Below are 21,748 nucleotides of genomic sequence, written 5' to 3'. Positions count from 1 at the left end.
TAAATGCTTTTGATGCTGATCTCGTTCCAGATTCTTAAATACAAAAACAGATTGTGCAACAGCCTCAGATTAAAAGCATAAATAAGAAAAACCAGAATTTTTATCTGAGCCGATTGAGTGTTTTTAAGTCAGAAGTGAGCATGCATAATCAAAATGATATTGCATGCTTAGGGAACTTCCATAGAAATGAAAGCCTGCACTTCCCTCTGTTTTCTCTCATCCTATGTACACTCACGTAAACTGTTCTTAAGACGCTGATCTTAGCCCTCTGTAGGTTTGTTCTATCAATCAGCAAAGTTGCCAGCACTAGGTAGGCATAAGAGAAAACTGCCTCCAGAGAAGATGCTGCAGTTCACTCAAACACACGTTCTTGGAGCACAGGGACCTTGCAGCAAGCCCCTCCTTCCTCCCCTGCGCACCAGGGCAGGCCTCTGGCAGCTGCAGAAACCGCTAATCCTACCCATTTCCCTTTTGGGATTCAGAAACAAAAATGACAGGAATATCCATTTCACTGAACCAGGCAAGGCCTTGTCAGGGAAAATTTTAAAGCAGGCCAGAAAAGAAGACAGAATGAAGAGGAAGGACAGAGGAAGGAGACCCTTCATGATGTCATATTTTTTTTTTAGTCAGCTGTATCAGAGCCCTGAACCACATGAGTTATAAAAAGTTAACTAATTTGCTAAATCAAAGTGCGAGGGGGAAGGTGTTCACTGTAGTATCATAGTTCAAGCTATTTTTGTTTGGAGTTATAATGCATTTAACTTCTTTTTTAATATGCATGTGACAATGCAATGGCAAACAAGACCTTCCCTCCATGTATCCATGTGCTTACAAAGGGTTTACGGCAGACCAGTACTCCACTTACTAACTAATGCCCTAAAGTAAGAGAATATTCACCAGCTATGAACTTAAAGCAGAAGGGGAACACGGGGACCTAAGATGCAAACCAAACCAAAAAACACAGCAGTGCCCAGTTTAAACAACATTATCTCCCAGGGCCAGAGTCAGGAATACTCGTCACTGTGCTTAATGCAAGACACATTAATGCACTGATCAGCAACGACATTTCCAGGGACATGAAGGTTAAAATGGTACCCAATTACACAAGTATTAGGAGAATGCTGTTTCTCTGAAGTTGAAGACAATATTTCAAACAATTCACAGAGATATTATTTAAGACTCATTTGGAGAAACCACTTAAAACAACAAAGCTAGAAAGGAAGGTACTTAGACAAAAATATTTTGTTGCTTGTGGGGAAATGAAAAGCCAGTATGAAAATACAGAATGACAGAAGTTACCACAAAAAAAGTCACAACTTAAGATATTTTCAGTCAAAAGAAATGAGACAAAGCAGTAATCCTGGAACTAGGCAACCTATTAGTTCTTCAAGCTATGCACTGCAATACAAGAAAACTGACTCTGGGAACCAAGCAAACACTATGTTTGTGTCACATAAATCACAATTTTGTCACAACTTTAATTTTTTATATTACCTGAATGCTGAAAATGCAAGCAATCCTGATAGCGCATCGTATGCCTTCCAAGCAGAGGGAGGCAACTTCTGTATCATCACAGTCCTGCAGGCCCACGCTGAATGCAGCTAGGAAAGGCGTCCATGCCAACTGCAACACATGCAAAATAAAGGTTATGTTATCAACACTTAGTATTTTAAGTTCCAACATCTTTCTAAAACGTAAATTCAACTCATATCATTAACTTTGATGTTACCTGTTGCAAAAAAATGAAATAGTGAGAAATTGTATGAAACATAAGAGGTGGGATAAAAGTAACATGATGCACTCCCCTCAAAAGCACTCTCCTCCACCTCAAGCAACCAACCAAACCCACCATCTTCAGGGTGCTGAAAACCCCATGTTGTTATAGCAGTTGGGCATCTATTAATTTTAATATTACCTGCATGATAAATATCTGTGCTATGTGAATACAGTGCTAAGTTAGAAGAGAGGTAGAATCTACAGCTGTGACAAGAACCAACATACTCAGTTCCAAAGTGGATACTACTTTTCATGCTAAAGGAGCCTCCATATTCAGAAAGATGCCTATATTTGATTTTTTTTTTAATTTCGGTGTTTAAGAAGGCAATAGAGAGAAATTATGTTCAGTGCACCTCTACTAAATGATACCCTAAAAGTAGATCCTAAATAAGAGCTTGATTTAGCATTTCAAACACAGTGTTTTGATCTACTTTTAATAATAGGGTGACAGACGATTTAAGAAATGTGCCTCGCAGACAGCAGCCTTGCTCCTAGATGCCCAATCTCTCCTCGGTTAGGGCCCGGAGTTCAATCTGACCTCACAGTAAGTCATTTCAGGGAACAGTTTGTTTCTTGTGACAGTAGTTTTCTGAGAACTTCACTCCCTGGAGCAGTTCACAAGAGAGTCAGACGAGCACTGCTGGTAATGAGAAGGCAGTGTAGGAGAGCACATGGGAAAAGCACATTTTCTTTTCAGAGGCAGTTTGCTGAAAGTGGTTAGGTAAGCCAAAGACAACATCCAAAAGCCTTCTTGGATGTAGATCTCTATTGGACACACTCCATATATCTATAAATCTGAACCACTTGTACAGAAGAGACATTTGTGTTGGAGATAGCTTGTACCTATGCAATGGTAAAGACAGCTAACCTATATTAAACTGCTGTTCTAAACACCTGTCTCCCACAAAACTATATGGTCCTCCTAGCCTTTTTTGAAATATTAGTTTGCAATTCTATTTGCAATAGGCACGATAAGCCAAATGTTTACTCTGATAACTGCACTCCTCACCCCTGCCCAGTGCAGTAAGTAATCTCCTTTAGGAGCAGGAAGCCCTTGAGCATCAAAATGAGTCATTTCTCACTTTTATAAAACTGTTGCTTTAACTCTGTCTTTATACCTGAAATAAAAATCTGTTCTTGCAAGTTTTAATCACTCTTTACACTTTTATCCCCCTGATAACTCCTCCCTTTCATGAAGATTTCTTCTATCAGCATAGAATTTTCTTAAATCCAAGGAAAATTAAGTTGGAGCAGAAGGCTCAAGTTTATTTTTTCCTGCCACAAGTTAAATAATTGTAAAATAATCAAATGCAGTGAACATAAACCTTCTATATTTTCAACAAATCCGATCACAATCGGTGCACTTTGCACCATGGAGAACCTACATAAAATCTTAGTTAAATGCCTGAGCACATTTAAACTCACCTTGAACATGGGTCTCACATGCTCCAGGTGTGTTGCACTAGTAAAAGGTGCCTGAACATGGCTCACCGCCTCCATAAGAGCTTTAGCTGTTTTGGCCATTTGTTCCATTTCCAAATTATATAAAAGTCTTCTCTGCTTTTCACTAGCAACACCTGCAAAGATATTTGTTTTTCTTTCTTTACATTTCTTCTCCATCACTCCAGCTGACAGCATCAAAAGCCAACAAGGTATATCCACTGAGTTGAACTCCAAACAGAAGTTTCATAGCAATCCATCTCCAGAGAAAACAATTAAAATAAACCTTTTCTCCAGCAAAAAGGAATATTTAACACCTTTCTGATTCAATAATGGAACCTCCATCACACCAAAATAGAGAAACGCAAGTATAACATAATAACTCTATAAACTTATGTTAAAAACATTACATTAATTGAATGACTACTGAAAAATCAGATAGATTCTTTTTTTTTCCAGCTGCAAATTTCTTGCAAGCTATCTATCCATAAGGCTAACTTAAGACTTACTAAAAGTATACAAATTTGACTATGTTGGGAAGCATCCAAGTCTCTCTCCAACATTCTCTGTAGAAAACTGGAATTAAGAACAACTGAATCTTCACACTGTGCAAAAAACGAGTATCTTTTGTCTGGTATTTGAGAGAAGAAAAGCTAATTTTAAAAGTGTAGTAAAATTAGGGCTCTGTAAACCAAATAAATCAAGATTTTTGAAGAAGTAAGAGTGCTTCCTGGAAGAAAATGCAATAGTTAGTCTAGTAATAGAGGACACATCCCATTTTTTTCCATACTGTGCCTATCAGCCACACTGTTAATTCACAGAGCTCTTGTACACATTTCCTTATGAGGTTGCTCAACATCAAAACCTGTTTTCTCTGTGGGAAATTTACCAAATCCTATGCAGGCACAGGCATAGTGATGTTCAAACAAGCAGTGGCATTTTAACATAGGTTTTAAGTCATGCATTTAAATTAAAAAGGAAAAAGAAATGAAATAAAAAGTTAGGACTCATTTGGAGTTCGGTAAATGATGCTGATTTGATTCACTTATTTCAAATAGATAACAAAACTGAAGATTCAGTATTTTGGAAAAACCTAACACTGCAACTACTTACTTTGCTTACTGGATTTTGTGGGTATCGTTAATTCTTTTGTTTCTTTCATTGAAATCTTCTTTCCTGCTATTTCATTGTAGATAGCAGACAAATATTCTTCAGGGAGATCTTTACTGTCATTGATACCTCTATTCATTTTAATATACTGTTCTTTTGTCATTTTGTTCTTCACCTGAAATCCAGAAAGCAGCTATTAATATAATCTGACACAAGTTTTTAGCAGTTACAGTGTTGTCTACAAAGCTGCAGAACAGATGACAGTTACCACAAAGAATTAACTTGCTGATTCAGAAGAAGCATTTAAGTATTCAATAGGACTACATCTTCAAATCTATGAAATAACACAAGGCCAAATGGAAATTACAACACTCACAAGCATCCATTATGATCTGCAGTTAAATTAGCAGCCCTCGACTGTAACAAATTGAAATTAAAGTGTTGTCATATAGACTAGGCTATTTATTTTAAATAGAAATCTATACACTTTTTCAAGATATTTTTAAATTACTGATGATAGCTACAACTTTGTATGCAATGCACTAGAGGTATTTATCAAAATACAAATGCATTTTTTTTAAGCTGACTGATATCAAGAGCAGATTCGTGTTAAAATCAGTGGGTCAATAGTTACATAAGTTTGACTGATGGGTAGATCACTACTGCTGAGTGCTGTAATGTAAAAGTAAACCCCTACTCAGTGAAATATGGAAAATGGAAATGACACCTTACAGAAATACCTAACTAAAACAACTTAAAAACCTCCACATCCATGAAACACAGTGCTACTTAATGGTGCGCAGGTCTAGCCTACCGAATTTTTTAAAGCCTGCTGTTACACTGAGCACAAGTTTTTTTCAGCTGCAGTGTCACAATATCTAGAAGTTAAACTTCTATGGATTATACATGTTTTTTCTAGCAACATACCTGCGGACTGTGAAGATCTGTTGTCAACATGATAATCGAGTAAGCTAAGACATACGCAGTATCTGCACTAGCAAAAAGAGTTTGCCTGATGGGGGGAGGAGAAAAAAACAACAAAGTAAAATATAGGCAACTTTTACTTATTGTTCAGCTTTCGAAAGTTCTGAAAATAAAGTATTATTTACCCTTGGTTACATTCTAAATATCTAGCAGCAAATTTTTCCATTAGGCGATCAATTTTTTGAGCCTCTCCTGGAAGACGAAATCCCTCTAGAAACATACGCAGAGCTGAAACAAAATCCTTTCCGGAGAAGTCGTGTTGGTCTACATATGCATACATGACTTCTTTGTTAAATTTATCGTTGTCTCCCAGGAACTCCCCAACCTGAGTCTAAAATAAGAACAGAAAAACTAGTACATTCACACTGGAAAACACTGGTAAAGTGAGAACAAAGACATACTGCCCTTATGTACTAGAGAGAGAGAGGCCCACATGTAAATAAACTAGGACATATTCCTGACTCTCAGCTCCTAGCACAGCATGTTTTAGCCCTACGTTCTGTCATAATGTTTGTTTGAGCCCTCCTACTTCCCTCACTTCCCTGACTTTCCTCCTGTACCATTTCATTCTGTTAGGTGGGCTCTCCCCGTGTGCTGAAGCCCAGGGAGTGCTACCAGTGACGCTCCATTCCCCGCTCCAATGCTTTGGGTACTTGGGAACTGACTCAGGTGCATCAACCATTTACTTTATCTCCCCACTGAACTGCAAGGTGTGCATAGTACAGGATGCAGCTCTCTTCCACGTTTTAACTTCTTTTAGTTGAAAGATTTTTGAAAGAGAGAAGTTTCCTTTTCTTCTTTCTTGTACAAGGCTATCATACACCTTAAAACACTCTAATATGATATTCGGCTGGTATAAAAACATCAGCATAAGCAAAAACAAGCATCACAATTAGCAAATTAGTGAAACAGTTTTCTTACTGAATCTAATCTCTCCTCTTGATGCAAGAACTGGGCAATATCTTCAGGGGTCGTGCCGAGCATTCCTTGTTCTTGCAGGTACTGTATCCCTCTCTTTGGCTTCTTATTGAATCTGTACAATAAAGATCAACACGGAATGAGAGGGAACCCTTTCATCTGTAAACAGAGCCGTGCCTGCTTCATCAAAAAGAATTCAGTATCTTGGATGAGATAAAAAAAAATGGCATGTTAGTTACACATTTTTCCTTTATTAAACTATGTATGAGGTAGGAACAAGATACTCCTTTATATTATTATTATTTCTTCCCTTTATCCTTCCTCTCCATGTAAATATTTTCCTCTTCCTCTTGCCTAAGCAACTGCCACCATGGCATCCAAGCAGCTCTCCGTAAACAGGATATCGAGTTCACTACACAGCGAAAAGGAGTCCTCCTTCTGACCCAGACAGCCAAACACTATTGTTTACCGTGGGCTAGGGTGCAGTTTCTGCTCTTCTCTAACTAAAATTAACTGAAATTCCAGGTTCATTCTAAGTTACAGAAATGTATGTGCACGCTATATATACATACATACACACACACATGCACATACATATGTACATGTAGGTAAAAACAACATTCCATGGAAACTGCATAGTCTTGGTTTGGAAAGGAATAATTGTGTTATATTGATTTATATTTCAAGCTCAGTGAAACACTTAAGAAATCCATCAGCTGCTTGCAAGAATGGCAATGAATGAATTTAAGAACGACTGGATGAAAGACCAAGGGACTGAGGGAAAGGAAGACCCTAGAATTCTAAGACATGTTTATCTGGGGATTTAAATATTTACTAAACAAAATTTGTATTTTGCAAAAAAAGACTTCGCTGAGGAAGCTGGGCACAAGGCTGAGGTCACATGAAAGAATCATATCAGACTCCATTTAGAAATTATATTATTCTCTGCTTCAAACTAGGACAAGCTTACAAATTAAAGGGAACATCATTTTAAGCATGTAACGTAGAACAGGCAGCATTCAATTTATTGCAAGAGCTCCACGTACTTTTTACCCAAATATAAAAACCTTGTTTTTAGACAAGCTGGGCTGGAGAAAAAAGAACAAACATTCAGAGTACTCATCTTCTAGCTGTGAGGAAGTAGGTTAACACAAAACACTGTTGACAGACTCCAAAGGGAGAACCATTCAGCACTCTTTCACGAGGGGAAGTGCTGTTACATCCAGAGGTTTTTTTTTTTTTTTTTTCCCTAACACAACATGAGTATCTATGAGGAGAAAGAAGAAAAACCCGGGAATCTTCATAGCGCCAAAAGAATCCACCCTCCCATGGGTGATAAAAGGGCACTCACAAGTCAATTCCTTGTTCTATTATTTCCTTTTGTTGCTTCAAGACCTCAAACTGCTCTGGGTTGTCAGTGCCAGACATCTGTGTGCTGTAACTGCCAATTCCAGACGAAGCCGTCGAATCCAGGGAATTTAAGCTTCCATATCTGTTAATTGTCTCAGGGTGTTTGGTTTCATTGCTGTCCTGTTCTGTGGGTTTTTCTTGGCCTACAAATTTGGGGGAGGAAGAGGGGGAAGTTACATATGTACAAAATACATACATACTGAAACAAAATAAACACAATTTCTTCAATTCTTCAATTATTCTTCCTGTCCTCTCTGAAGAGTTCTAAAAGTTGCAACGGTATCTTCAGCAATCTATTTGTTTTTTATATAAACATTCTGCCTTTGTTATGTTTGGAAAACTAACCTAAAAAATCACATACCATATATCCCTGAAGAGGGATTCTTTCAGCACAACACATACCTGTAATTTAAACTTCAAAATACAAATGTAACTTTGAACCACTTGGGAAGGGAGGGGAGGAAAAAAAAAAAAAAAAAAAAAAAGCAGCAATACCTCAGAAACCCAAACCCAAACCTTTCCCTCATTCTCAGGTCTACTGTCACACTTGGACCTGAATCCAATGGAAAATGGATGCTCCAAAGCACACAGGACTGTGCATGCCAAATAGCTGGTGCTCGCACTCCGCTCACGCTGACAGCAGTGCTTACCATCTTGAAAAATCATCCTACTACTTCAGCTATCAGCTTTAAGCACTTAAAATGGTAATTGTGGCATAACCTTGGCACTTTTTCATCTCACCTCAGATGGAAACAAAACCACAATTAGATTTAGTTATTTCACTGCTTATAATATTGCACATCCTGTAGCTATGTATTAGGAACTAAAAAAATAATAAGAAGAAGAGAAACTCCAAGCAGCTTGCTTTAGTATTAATCTACTGGAAAGTAGATTACATTTGAAATTAGGGAATCTTGCAAGTAAGTTTTACTGTGCCCTTAAAATTAGAAATACATGAAGTCACGGAATTTAGTCACTTTCAGTATAATAGACTCTCAGGAATTTAGAAAATTTTGAAAAAAATGAACTTCTTCCAATAACAACCATCTAAACTTACTAATATTTCTTGAAACACTACCCACAGCTTGTTCTTTTCATAAATGCAACAGCTTTTACAAAACCAGAAATCAACAGTATTAAAATCTTGAAGTGCATGGTGGAGTGGAGCAAGGATCAGTACGTAAATCCCAACTCTCAGACAACGCTCGGTAAGACGTTGTCTGAGAGTTGGGATTTACGTACTGATCCTTGCTCCACTCCACCATGCACTTCAAGATTGACACTAAACATTCCAATCCCTTCTTTCGCAAACTTAGCTCCTAGAATGGATTTCAAAAGAAATACATTAGGGAAACGGAGAGTCTAGTTTTAACCTATCATTTCAAGAAGTTTGAAGTTTGACAGAATTTTTACCTGAACATTGGACATGCCAAGTTCTTGGCTACCCCTTCCTTGAGCGATCTTTGACAGGTCATTAACCAGCCTTTCAAATATGTTTGCTGCATTTAAATCACAATCGTAGTTCACATAAATGTCCACTACACTCTGGGCATCTAGAAAGAAAGCAACATTGTCAAACTTGAAACAAAATGTGTGTTATTCAGTGAAAGACAAGTTCAGTTTTGCTGTTTAGCATTAAAAAAAAATCAAAAAATAGAACCAAAAGGTCCTTATACCTGCACATATCCGTGTCAGTGTTTGTATAACCATCCATTTATGATCAAATGAGCTGGTAGAAGTTTCCAAGATATACAGGAAAATTTCTTTGAAGAAAACCTAGCAAGTATTCCGAGAAGAGGAAAAAAAATTGTTATATTTAGAGCACTGACTCTGAAACAGTGTTAGCAACCCTGAAAACCAATATTCTGACACTTGCAATTCTGAAAGCATCTGGACAATATGTAAGAAGCATTTTAAAGGTACAGGAGAGGGAAGAAAGGAAGGAAGGAAGAACTTGAAGTAGGACTTCAAATTAGGACACGTGTAATTGTGGAGTTCTGCCCATCCAAAATTTTGTTTGTATTCTAATCACTAAAGCAGAAGAACTGCAAATGCTGTGAAGTCCTGAAGAACAATTTAGCCTAAAAGACTAAACTGCTGTTAGAGTTCTGGATCATTGGGGATTATAAAAGAAAAGCTATTACCCTCTTATTTAAAATTGTTTTTAAAATTATATCAAAATTTAAATAATTAAATATTTAATAATAATTATTAAATTAATTAAAATTAAATTAAATTAAAATTAATTAAATTATTAAATTAATAATAATTAAATATTTAATTAATTATTATTAAGTATTTAAATTAATAATTAAAGGGATTATATGACATAATTTTATAGTGATTTCATGCTATCAGCCAGGTAGAAATATATTTTAAGTAACATTTTTTTAAAACGAAATAAACACTGATAGGAAGCTATTTCCTCAATCAAGAAGCACCAGTAAGTTTTCCATTGCACGAACCTCTTCAGGGAAAAAAGAGCACAACCTCACAGTTATTCTTATTTAAGAAAGTCTTCCTAGGAAGCATAAGGAGTTTGGCACATACCAGGTCAGACCAAAATAAGTGGAACACTATTCCAAGAACTTAAATATATGTACAATATTAGACTGACTTTTGCCACAACTTTATGGAATCTAAGTGGAGGAAGCCATAAAACTAAACATCATACTTTCAGCAATTCTTTGCCACATATTTACTATTTTATGAATTTTTACTTGAACACAATAATGCTACTGATCCCCTCTGAGATTAGAAAAAGAGTTATTTTCTGGTGGAGAATTAAGAAAACAGAAAGAGAGAGAGAGAGTGTCAAGTATGAAAATTAAACCCAAGTCTCTAAGCTACAAAAGAAATTTGCCAGAAATCCTACAATTTATGAAGTAACTTATTTAGATCTCTGTACTGAAACAGAGCAGACTTCTTATTTCTAGTATCAACTTTTGAAAAGCACATCTTAGTATGTACAACTTCTCTCAAAGCTTTACAGACCATTTGTATTTTAGATGTTTACGCTGGTATCTATCACTATGTTATTTGCTAAAAATTACATCATAAACTTGAGACTATGCTCAGCATATCAGGAAACTATGCCAGAAAGCACTTCCTCATCGGGTTAACTGAAAAAACAGACAGCTCATCCCGAGTTGTGGAAGGGTGGCAAGAAGTATTATAGCTAAATGACACACTAAAATCCCTTGAAATTGATGACTTCATTTCCTAGAAAAGATAAAGCAAGAAAGAGGGAAAAAGGAAGGAGAGGGGGCCCCTCAAATAGTTGCCTAGTGTCAGAGGTGGCCCTTACATTAGTGCAGATGGATCTGCTGGCTTGTTCAGAAATACAGCTACAGGAAAATGCAAGTAAGGTTCAGACTCTCAGAGGGCTGAGTATTACAGTAAGAGCTGAGAATTGCAGTGCAAAGAAGAACATTCCAAAGAGCTGCAATGAAAGGTGCCCCCCTGGGCAACAGCTTCTGAAATTAACTCTTAATTTCAATATGCCAACCTTTCTCATGCAGATGAAGCATGCCGCCTCCATCCTAAAATAGAGATTTTGCATATTTTAAATCAGAGCATATGGCTTGCCTTGCAGCTCCAGGAACTTACTAAAGCCACCAATAAAATACAGATCTAGACTTGTCTGCCCACATCTTCTGTATGATCTCTAGGATCACCAACCAAAGAATAGGAATTCTTAGCTCATACCATAGCGGGAAAAATACAAAACAAACAAACAAAAAACCCCTCATAATTCCTCTCTCTTATGATTCATAGTGATAGAAATGGTGGCACTGGCAGCATGAAGCTTTTAGCTTTCATATTTGCAAAAAGAAAATACAGCCCTGACATGCTGCGCTAATCCTAATTTTAATACATTCTAAAAGCTGCTACGATAATGTTGGGTACCCTATATCCAAATTTCCTCAGCTACAGCATCATTTTCTGCTTGAAATTTAAAGACAAGATGGCAGAGACGGCCTCTCATCACATTTGTGTCAGGAAAGCCATACACAACATTTATCAGCTGCATGCTGACTTGTAATATCGATGTTACAGAATAGGTTTTATTTAATCCCTAAATATTCCAAAGTCATACTGCTGTCTGTTATAGTTGACTGAGGTTTCAAAGGCAGTCTGTAAGTATAGCCACTGTCCTTGGGCAGAAGAGAACTCCACTGTAGGGAAAAACCAGGCAAGTCTTTACACACAAGCTGAGATTCCAGATGAAAAACACAAATTCACCTGAGCAAGACCAATCTACACACAATTGCAGACAGACACTCACCTAAAATCCTCTTTTAAATTAGACATACCTCAATCTGCATCTTTAGATGAGTCTTGAAGTTTGAGAGGAGGGTAAGAAATATGGAAAGTGAAAGCTCAAAAACTTCTGGTACTGATGAGACTCCATTTTTTGACAGTGCAACACAAAGGTACTGCTTAATAGCGTTAATAAACATCTCGTTTGTCCTGAAGACGGGTCCTGCATTCTGCAGGATGGACAGAAGCAACTGCAATGAAAGAATCTTTGATCGCAGTTCATGAGACCTAGAACAAAACAAGACAGCAAATAAACCTCACACAAGTCATAAACATTAAGGCAATCTTCATAAAGTCAGCACGCCACAATTATTTTATGTGTGGAAGATTCATGAAATAAATACTAAACAACTTTGTTTAGAAAGAGCAAAAAGACAATGCTGAACAAATCTCGTTAAGTAGTCACCTTTCAGGTAAGAATATGGATAAAAGAGCCTTTTTTAGTTACTCCATTACTACTTTCACTGCTGCTGAGTTAGTTACTCTTCTGCAGAGCAACACCACCTCTCAGCAGCAAAAGGCAGGCAACCCTGCCTCCTCTTAGTCTGAGGACGAATGGAGGATTATTTCCTTTTAGTGGACTTTGCAGGATCCCACCTGAAAGACCCCATCCCGCACCAGCTGCAGAATGTGAGCTACCAAAAGGGGAAAGAAAACAACTTCCTCTAGAGATTCCTTGTTTGTCTCTACTTTCACAAGCATGAAGAGAGAGCTCAAGGAACATAACAACAACAGTTGTACTGACTATTTCTTCCTGACACAGAAATCTCGCTTCTCCCTAAATATGGTATTTTACACCCTCAGTCAGTCACTGGCTCTGTCTCACTCCAAGGGCTATTAAGATACATAACATGCCTATCACATAGGCATGATCATAATCATTGAAAACATAATGCCATTTAACTAATTTTCTGGAAGGAAGCATTGTTTCCTCGATTCCGGATGCTCCTTGCCACCTCTGATCATCTCTTGATTTTGTAGCATATTGCATCAAGTTACAGACTTGTTCAGATAAACATGGTTTGCTGTCAAGCATAAGAAACTTACGTTATAGATTCACTTCATATTTAAAATCTAAATATTGCCTTCTTCAAGTAAGCGTCAATTCATAACTAAGTCCTAAACTTTACAGCCTCACCAGCGAAAATTCACTTTAGTCTAAAACAACCTCAAGGACTGAAACATAATAAATGATCTTGCAGGAAATTTCTCTTAAGTATTTCTTCTTAACTACAAAATAAGATGGGAGAAAAGGACTGAAAAACCATTAAGCTTCTAGGAAGCACAAGCTAGATCTTTACTCCTAGTCTTGTGTGTTTAAATCAAAGCTCCATGCCCACTTGCCTGAAATTTAAGAATATTTCCTTAAAAACTTCATAGCTAATTTAATTAAAAACTTCGTAGTTAATTTCGGCAAGCTGATTTAAGAATTTTTTTTTAAATGCTGTACATATCCTACATATACTCTCCCAATTACAGCAAGAAAGCCATCAATGCCTCAGAACAAAGATAAATTTTAGGCATTTCTCCAAAAGCAGAACATCTTTGAATTCCTTGTCCAAAATGTTACTTCCCTAATTTTTCTATAGGAAGAGTTTAATCAGTTTTAAAATACACATCAAGGACTCCATGAATTCAAATGGTTCTAAATGCCTCAGCAGCTAGTGCTGCTCTTCCAGAGAGACTTAACCTCTTAAAGTTTTGAACAAATAACAAAATCTTAATCTCACAGAGGTGACTTAAATCACAGAATTGTTATGGCACTTTCCCGTAGAAAGATTCTCTAGAAGAGGCCCTTAGGCCCCTAATTGTTATTCTTGGATTTGCTAACTTTGCAGAGAGCATGACTAGATGACAATGTAAAAAAAAGATTTTAGATCAACCCTTCAAGACCCCATTAAATTCTTTTTTTCAACTTATTACTGATATCTATGATTAAATTTAATCTATCTTAGAGCTACGTAAGTGGGAACCTGCAACAGAAAAGATATTATTTTAAAGAATATTGGGCTGTTGATATTAATCAGAAGTGATTTTATAGTTTTAATTTCTTATGTCAAAAAATAAAAGCAGTCCTCTTGAAAATTATTACAAGCTGTTCTTAGCATCTAAAAAATATGCATATTCATCCTATCCAAGATCAGAAATGCAAACTTCTGTGCCAACAGATGTGACTAACTCAGATATTGGCATCCTAGATATGAAGTTTTTTTGTTTCACAATAAACAATTCTTTTGGCCAAATTAAACAGTATCTTCTATCAGATGGTAAAATTTCCCAAACAGACAAATAAAGACCTCATCTCCAAAATATTTCTGTTTTAGGTTGAGAAGGCTGTCAAACGTGTCCGACTTGAACACAAGAATGAAAAACTCTGTATCGCAAACCTGTCAGAACTGCTATCAATTCACAGCAAAGACCTTATAAAAAGAGGAGCTAATTGGTATGTACACTGAATACTCACTATGCAAGAGATAAAAGAAACTACAGGCCATAAATGACAACGGTTTTGAACTTAGGTTATGAACTTAGGTATCACCCAAAAGCAGAGTAAAAATAGCTGAGACCAAAAGATACTTGAAAACCTTCTTTACAAGCCCTGCTGGATGCAGACTGTCACACACACAATTATTAGGTACTTAGAGGTAGCAGAAGGCTGTTAAGAACCATAAGATTGTTAAGAAACTTCTAAAGAAGCAGATGGGTAAGGAAAGCTGCTTTCATTAAACATAGCAAACATTACACTACAAAGCACTACAACATAAAGTATCTTTTCAAGGTTTCTAGGCTTTTTTTTTGCCATACTGTTGTTCTCTGAGTAACTGAGGATTCTCAAAAATATTTAAGTAACTTATTTTTAAAATAGAAAAGACTCATTATAGGAACTCTTAATTCTACTTACTTTGGATCTGGTGGTCCATCTGACAGGGGCTTCATAGAGAGTTTACACAGTGACCTGAATACAAGGAAGGCATCCTTTTGTAAAATGTGGGAAAACTTAGCACCAGGGGTAGGTCCTGAAGAATTTCCAGATTCCTAAAGAAGTTAACATATTTCAGTATTCCATTTTGCATTAGCAGCGTGTGTAGGGAAATCCCCACCTCCTAGCAACAAGAAGTTAAGATATTATATGATATAACCAATTAACTATAATTATATGGTCTCAAGATTAAAAAGTAGTATTCCGCAGTGCTGCTAAAATAAATACGTTCACTAATAAAAACGGCCATCTCAGTAAGAAATCAGAATTCCGTAGGAACAACCACCAAATTAGACTGACCAAGTTTAAACAAGGCAAATTGCACTGATTTGCCCTCTGTAGTTTTGAACAGATACCTCTGATTAATAAAAACACCAGACAAAAGAAACAAAAAAGTAGTAAACTGGTAAAACTTACAGGGTACCATACTGATTCCTACTACCAAGTTCTTGCAGTTCTGAACTACTGTTCCCTACATTGCAATACTTAAATATATAAGAAACATACTTAATGATATCTTTGGCTAGTACAGCATAAATGTCTGGTGACTGCTGCTTTTTAACCTTAAAAATCTGTTCTTCCCAAACCAAATTATTTACTACCCTGACAGCAGAGACTCTCTGCCAGTAGGTACTGTATGCGTGTTGACAACAGATAAAACAGAGGGTATGTATTAAAATGCAATAAAGCTTAAAAAATTATTCATCCCTTGAAATTGATCTAAGTCATTTTATGGAATTACATTAAACATTCTCTATAGAATTGTTTGGCAAAAATAAACAAATAAATAAAATGTATCTTAATCCGTCCTTTTTCAGAACCTCCTGATTTATATTTGTCTGTACCTGAGTGTCATTGGAAGAGACAGATAATCTGTCATCAGGTAAGGATGGTGTATAAGCAACAGAAATTGGAGTCCCTGGAATTCCATTTGCCTGAATGTTTTCACTGTCACTGCCATCCTCCAATGTTACAATTGTGCCATCAGCACTTGCACTTTCAGCAGTCCCTTCAATATCTGTTAGAGAAGACATAAAAATTAACCTCAAATGTCAACTGACAACGCGAAGTAAAATGAACTTTTAAATACTGCCTCAACTAGAATTGAAGTTTTGTAAGGTAGGAAGGAGTTTAAGGCAAAATTAACATTAAATATGTAAAAAACTGACACTAGCTCCCATTAATGAAAATTACAATAAAAAGTGACTGAGAATTTCACAGTTTCACTATTTTACCATGTTTTGAACTAGGGTTGGGGAAAAAGGTCATCAATTTCATATGTAATTTCCAGAAAACTGAAAAATATTGAGCTTCATTGCTATTTTAGAGACAAGCCCACTGCAAAGAACTTCTGTGGCACAAAACAGAAAAATTAAATTACCAAAAATTCTGAGAGAACTGATCATAAATTAGTATCACAAGAACTTGAGCTTTTCTTTTCTTGAATATCATGCTCCGATAGAGACTGTAAATTAATGCTTGAAATCTCATCAGAGAACTTTAAACTTTAATATGTAAGTGATAGTTAAGTAAAGGTATATTTTAGCTAAGTAGCTAGCATTATTAAAATAATTCTTAATGTCAGGCTTCAGACTGTAGTTCTTATTGGATAGACAGATAATTAATATGGATATAATACCTCCTACTACTATGTTCACCATTTCCCGCACAATACTTTGTACAATTTCTTGTGCCTTCTCTTCACATTCATTTTCACCATCATAGGTTCCTCCATCAGCCTTAGAAAGAGCTTTAAAAAAAAAATCAAACTGATATTACTAAGAAGCTCAGAAATTAAGAAAGTATTTTGTTTATATTTATGTATTTATATTACCAAATCTATTCATGGAGAAATATACATTAAAAAAAGCAATGGCTGAAAAACAGGAATTGAAGAATGAACTTTCCAACACTTCCAGAATTTAACATATAGATGGTGGATAACTTGCAGACCTATTCAGAAAATACATCAATTTTGTACATTTACATAGGTTACACACTAAAAAGTTATTGCTTTCAAATGCTATTTTCAAAAACTCTCCCAACATTACTTAGATACATCTTTCCTGATGTGTCATCTTTCCTTTCTGAGGGAGCTGGGCCTGTTCAGCCTGGAGAAGAGAAGGCTGAGAGGGGATCTAATCAGTGTCTATAGGTACCTCAAGGGAGGGAGTGAGGAGGATGGTGCTGGTCTCTTTTCAGTGGTGGCCACCGACAGAACTAGAAGTAATGGCCACAAACTGAAGCACCAAAAGTTCCACATGAACTTAAGGAAAAAATTTTTAACAGCGAAGGTGACAGAGCCCTGGAACAGGCTGCCCAGAGAGGTTGTGGAGTCTCCTTCTCTGGAGATCTTCAAAACTCACTTGCATGCAGCCCTGTGCCACGTGCTCTAGGTGACCACCTCCTGTGTGCAGGGGAGTTAGACTAGATGACCTCTAGAGGTCCCTTCCAACCTTAAGCATTCTATGATTCTATGATTCCTACAGTGACTACAACAGAACAAATGTAGCAGTAAACAGTATTTGTGATAAAGCTTAACAGGGGTAACAATGCCAACAGACATTCTGTATCAGTTAACTATGTGAAAAACATGTTGGGAGGGCAGGGGACAGAGCCCTTAGCTTTTTTTTACACAGACCTACCCCCTCCCTCCATGAAACAAATACACACTGATTACTTTCTGCTGCTGTCGCTTGGTCAGCTTCCGTCTGCTCATTTTCAGCACTAGAAATATCAGATCCATTTTCTGCCTCCGTATCTTCTTGAAAGTTCTTGTCCACATCATTTGTGTTGTGGTCAAGCTCCCTCTCATGCTCTTTAGACAGCTGATCAGTCTGAGTAGGAATGTGCCTCAGCGGCGGTGACTCAGGCTCATGATGGCTTACTGGGGACTGTTGTAGATGGTGCTGCTGTCTGTGCCTTTCCTTTTCCATCTGCTTGGCTTCCTGAAGCTAGAAAAAATATTGCAATTGCACAAAAGTTCTATCAGAACAAAACAGGAGCTGTAGGCCCCAGTGTATGTGTTGTTTTATAAATACGTAATCCCTATTGTCTCTGCTTACACAATGCCTTAATATTGCCTTAAGAATTAAAAAAAAAGTAATTTGCATTACTACAACTACAAATCAGACAGAAGGCACAGGGCTTATGCTGGGGTTCCTGATGACTGCTCCTAATGACAGTTTCAGCGACATATAGGTAGGTATGTGTTACTGACTGTGACACACAAATGCTACAAGAATGTAAGCAATGACATGATTGCCAAGTATTATTTTTTGTCATGGATTACTCCTTTGGTGCTGATCACCGCAATATCTGAGCACTTCCCAAAGACTACTGTATTCCCATGCACTCTTATGAAGAGAAGTGGTGCTGCACCTCTGACAGCCTGAGAACAGGAAGTGAAATCAAATATATCCACTAATCACAGAGACCCAATCTGAGAAGTTCAAACCCTATGAGCTTTGCTAGACTATGAGCTTTACTAGTAATGAAAAAAACAAATATCTCGAGGTAGCTTGCTTTCAGACAACTCTTTTTCTATAAATATTACAGACACCAAGATACTCACTGCTTGATTTTCCATACGTGCAAATATGACATTCAGCATTTGTGTGAGAGTGGCCTTGGCTGTGGTTTGATTTATGAGGTTTTTGCTTGCTAGATAGATATTGTAACATGTTCTTACAGCCTGCAGCACTGTCCCTTCGTGGATTTCTATATGTTGAGATGTTACTGCAGTGAGTAAAGCCTACAGAAAAAAATAATATGTATTTGTACACACGCATATATACAAACATTCCAGTCAAACGTTTCTCTTCAAAGAAAGTATGCAATAAATATTAATCCTGGATTACTTTTTATATATAAAGCAATAAGAACACATCTTGAACTCTAGTTTAATTACATTTTGTCATGTAGTATCATAGCCATATCTGAGCACCATGCCAGTTTATCAAGTTGAGAGCATTTTTACTAATGTATTTAGGAAATACCCTAGAACTTTTTTAGGCATAAAACATGAAAAAGGGGATACTGCTTAAAACACAGAAAATAACTCAGAGGATTCAAAAAATATTTAAAAATACATTTAAGAGTGAAGAATGAAGACTAAGTAAGGCAGTTACTCCTGGGACAGCAACCCCCACTAAACACTTTTTGGATATATGCTAGAATATTGTGTTTCCCTCTCTGTAGAGGCTCACTTCTTTCCTTCCAATTCAGCTGGTTTCTGCTTCTCTTATTTTACAGAAAGTATGAATATAGTTACCTCTGTCAGGTAACTGGGTGCAAAAACATTGCCAGAGCAACTCGGGCAGGGGGAAATATTGGGGTGTGGAAGGAATGGAGAAGAACTGGTCCAGGAATGGAAAAGACCTAAATAAGCTCATCATCATACACCAAGAGGTGTCAGAAACCAATTACATGCATTAAAGGACCTGACAGAACTAATGATTTAATAGGATGCTTAAGAAGAAAAAAAATGGAAGCATTAGAAAGCTTGTACTTTGGAAAGTCTCTTCCTCACAAGGAAAAACAAAGATATTTTAAACACTGTATAATTATTCATCAAACTGTGTCCAAATTTTCTCACAGACATTGTCAGCATCTCTGTCAAAACATGGCATCAACATACAGATGAGTGTCTACTTCTCAGTCAAACACTTAGAAAGAATAAACCTCAATACAAAACAACAAAAACCACCACCACCACTATGAAGCTTAATAGGAAAAAAATACACTACCTTGTATACACTACCTTGAATACAAAAAACACTACCTTGTTGACCTGCCTCTCAGAAGCCCTGAATCCTACTCCTGGACACCAGGTGGCCCAAGGTCCTTTCTTATTTTCTATTCATATCACAGCTCTCTCATCAGCAGCTACATATGCAGGAGGTACAATTCCCTGATTAAGGGAATGAAGACCTCCCAGCACTGGAATTGTTCCTCCCACCACATGCAGTTCGCATGTACCAGGGAGCACTGGGCTGAAATTCATACCAGCGTCCGTGGCAATGCCTGCCCCTTGGCAGTAATTCAGTACAGCCACAGAACAGGAAAAGGAGACAAAGCTGGGGGTGGATCAGGTACTCCACTGTTCTAACTGGCCTGGCAGCCTGTATTTCAGGATCTCTTTGCTACGCCTGTCACGAGCAGCGAAGCTGGGTTAGCTCATAGCTCCTGCCCCACCGCCAGCTTGGGGGTGTGTGTGCAAAGACGTGTTTGTGCACATGCACAGAGACAGGCTTCCTCGCAGTCCCGCATATTCATGCAAGGTCATTCAACATCCCCATCTTCCGTGCAAACTCAGAGGCCGGTCTTCCCAACAAGGCATCTCCCTGTAGTTCCCTAACTATTAGAGGTCAGTGTGGCTACAAATGCTCTAGGCGTCTTTCCTATTGGTTTCTTTCCTTCTTGGGCACTGTAGACAACGAACTCTAATTGCTACTGTTCGTGTTTATAAACTGAGCACCATTTTTAACTTTGACCTTTTGTTAATACCCTTCAGATTCCTGCCAAATAAGAGCCAATCTCTGGCTATTACTCATGGCTACTTCCCCTCTCAGTGCAATTGCTCCTCCTCTAGTCTCCACAGTCTAGCAGAAATATTATCAACCACCCCGAGACAGGCAGGGAGGACGTGCCTGGACTCGATGATCTTGAAGGTCTTTTCCAACCACAATGATTCTATGACTCTGCGACACAGAGGAGCAGACCACCGCCTCTTCCAGCAACAGGCTCCAGACAAGCAGAGAGAACATGGGCACAAATACTCATCTGCCATCCTTCTGGGAGAACCTCATCCCCATTCTATCTTTATAGATTTATTTTTAGAGCTTATTTTATCATACATAATAATTCTTCTGGAACAAAAAGGCCAGGCGGAAATGTAAACAGAACCTCAACTACCAGCTCTGCAGGTGTCAAGGGCAGCTTTACAGACACAAGCCACAAATGCCACAGCAGAGAGCCTAAAGGCAGCAAAGCCTCTCTTGATGCAACCACTTCAAACATAATTTAATTAAGCAACTTACAATGGCAGCACTAGCCTAATTACCTGCTTCCCTTCTGCCTCTGGCCATCCCCTCCACAGCACTTCAATAAGTGTTTGCACAGCTTCACATCAAAATTACACCAACTGAAAATAAACTATGAGAGGAAAGGAAGAAAAGGCCAGTTTGCCAGTCTGGAGTCTGGTCATGGAGTTTGCAGAGGAAAAAGAACGCGGCTACAGGGATGAGAAAATGCAACCAGAAGCAGGGAGAGAAAAGAAACTGTTTCTTACACAGCCTCAGCTGTCAAGACTACTGTCAGATACATCTCTAAGCTTAGATATGCAAAATGAGGCAAATTATGTCCCTTGGTCTGGGCAGGATTATTTTCTTGCCAAGTGTAGGAAGAGGCACTTCCAGAAGACTGAAGCTGTTCTGGTTGTTAGGGTCTGCTTCAGATGACTCCACCAAAATCTCCAAAGCAGTTTTGTCAGAAAGCCATCCAGAAGCCAGCAACCACCACCACATACGAACTCTTACTTAGCTCTAGCTCCTAGAGGTCCCTGGCCAAGGGTAGCCTACTGTGTAGTTACCACCTACCAGCAGAAGCTGGGGCAGAGTAGCTGCAGAGCTGTGTGGCAGAAAAGGATCTGGGGGTGTTGGCTCACAGACAGCTGAACACGAGCCAGCAACATGCCCAGGTGGCCAGAAAGGCCAACAGCCTCCTGGTTCATATGAGGAACTGGGTAGCCAGCAGGACCAGGAAAGTGATTGTCCCCTGTCCTCAGCACTGGTGAGGCTGAAACCT

General features: G+C 37.9%; 1 protein-coding gene across 1 annotated transcript in view; it reads right to left on the bottom strand.

Annotated features, from left to right (window-relative positions):
- Positions 1-1,494: 1,494 nt before the first annotated feature.
- Positions 1,495-21,748, bottom strand: part of LOC148593727 (brefeldin A-inhibited guanine nucleotide-exchange protein 1-like) — a gene marked incomplete at its 3' end in the record, with an annotated part of 53,745 nt that continues 33,491 nt past the window's right edge. The window contains exons 5-20 of the mRNA XM_088529746.1: positions 18,516-18,695; positions 17,622-17,895; positions 16,581-16,691; positions 15,787-15,959; positions 14,864-14,997; positions 11,955-12,189; positions 9,315-9,414; positions 9,052-9,191; positions 8,852-8,957; positions 7,580-7,784; positions 6,232-6,343; positions 5,436-5,641; positions 5,254-5,338; positions 4,330-4,501; positions 3,202-3,353; positions 1,495-1,623 (exon numbers count right to left, since the gene is read on the bottom strand). Coding sequence (XP_088385872.1) covers positions 1,495-1,623; positions 3,202-3,353; positions 4,330-4,501; positions 5,254-5,338; positions 5,436-5,641; positions 6,232-6,343; positions 7,580-7,784; positions 8,852-8,957; positions 9,052-9,191; positions 9,315-9,414; positions 11,955-12,189; positions 14,864-14,997; positions 15,787-15,959; positions 16,581-16,691; positions 17,622-17,895; positions 18,516-18,695 — 2,514 coding nt within the window. The remainder of the gene's footprint in view (positions 1,624-3,201; positions 3,354-4,329; positions 4,502-5,253; positions 5,339-5,435; positions 5,642-6,231; positions 6,344-7,579; positions 7,785-8,851; positions 8,958-9,051; positions 9,192-9,314; positions 9,415-11,954; positions 12,190-14,863; positions 14,998-15,786; positions 15,960-16,580; positions 16,692-17,621; positions 17,896-18,515; positions 18,696-21,748) is intronic.

Source organism: Tinamus guttatus, unplaced genomic scaffold (assembly GCF_059628265.1).
Source record: "Tinamus guttatus ecotype Peru unplaced genomic scaffold, ASM5962826v1 Tinamus_guttatus_pri_ptg000343l, whole genome shotgun sequence".
NCBI lineage: Eukaryota > Metazoa > Chordata > Aves > Tinamiformes > Tinamidae > Tinamus > Tinamus guttatus.
This window is presented reverse-complemented; position numbering and strand designations above follow the sequence as displayed.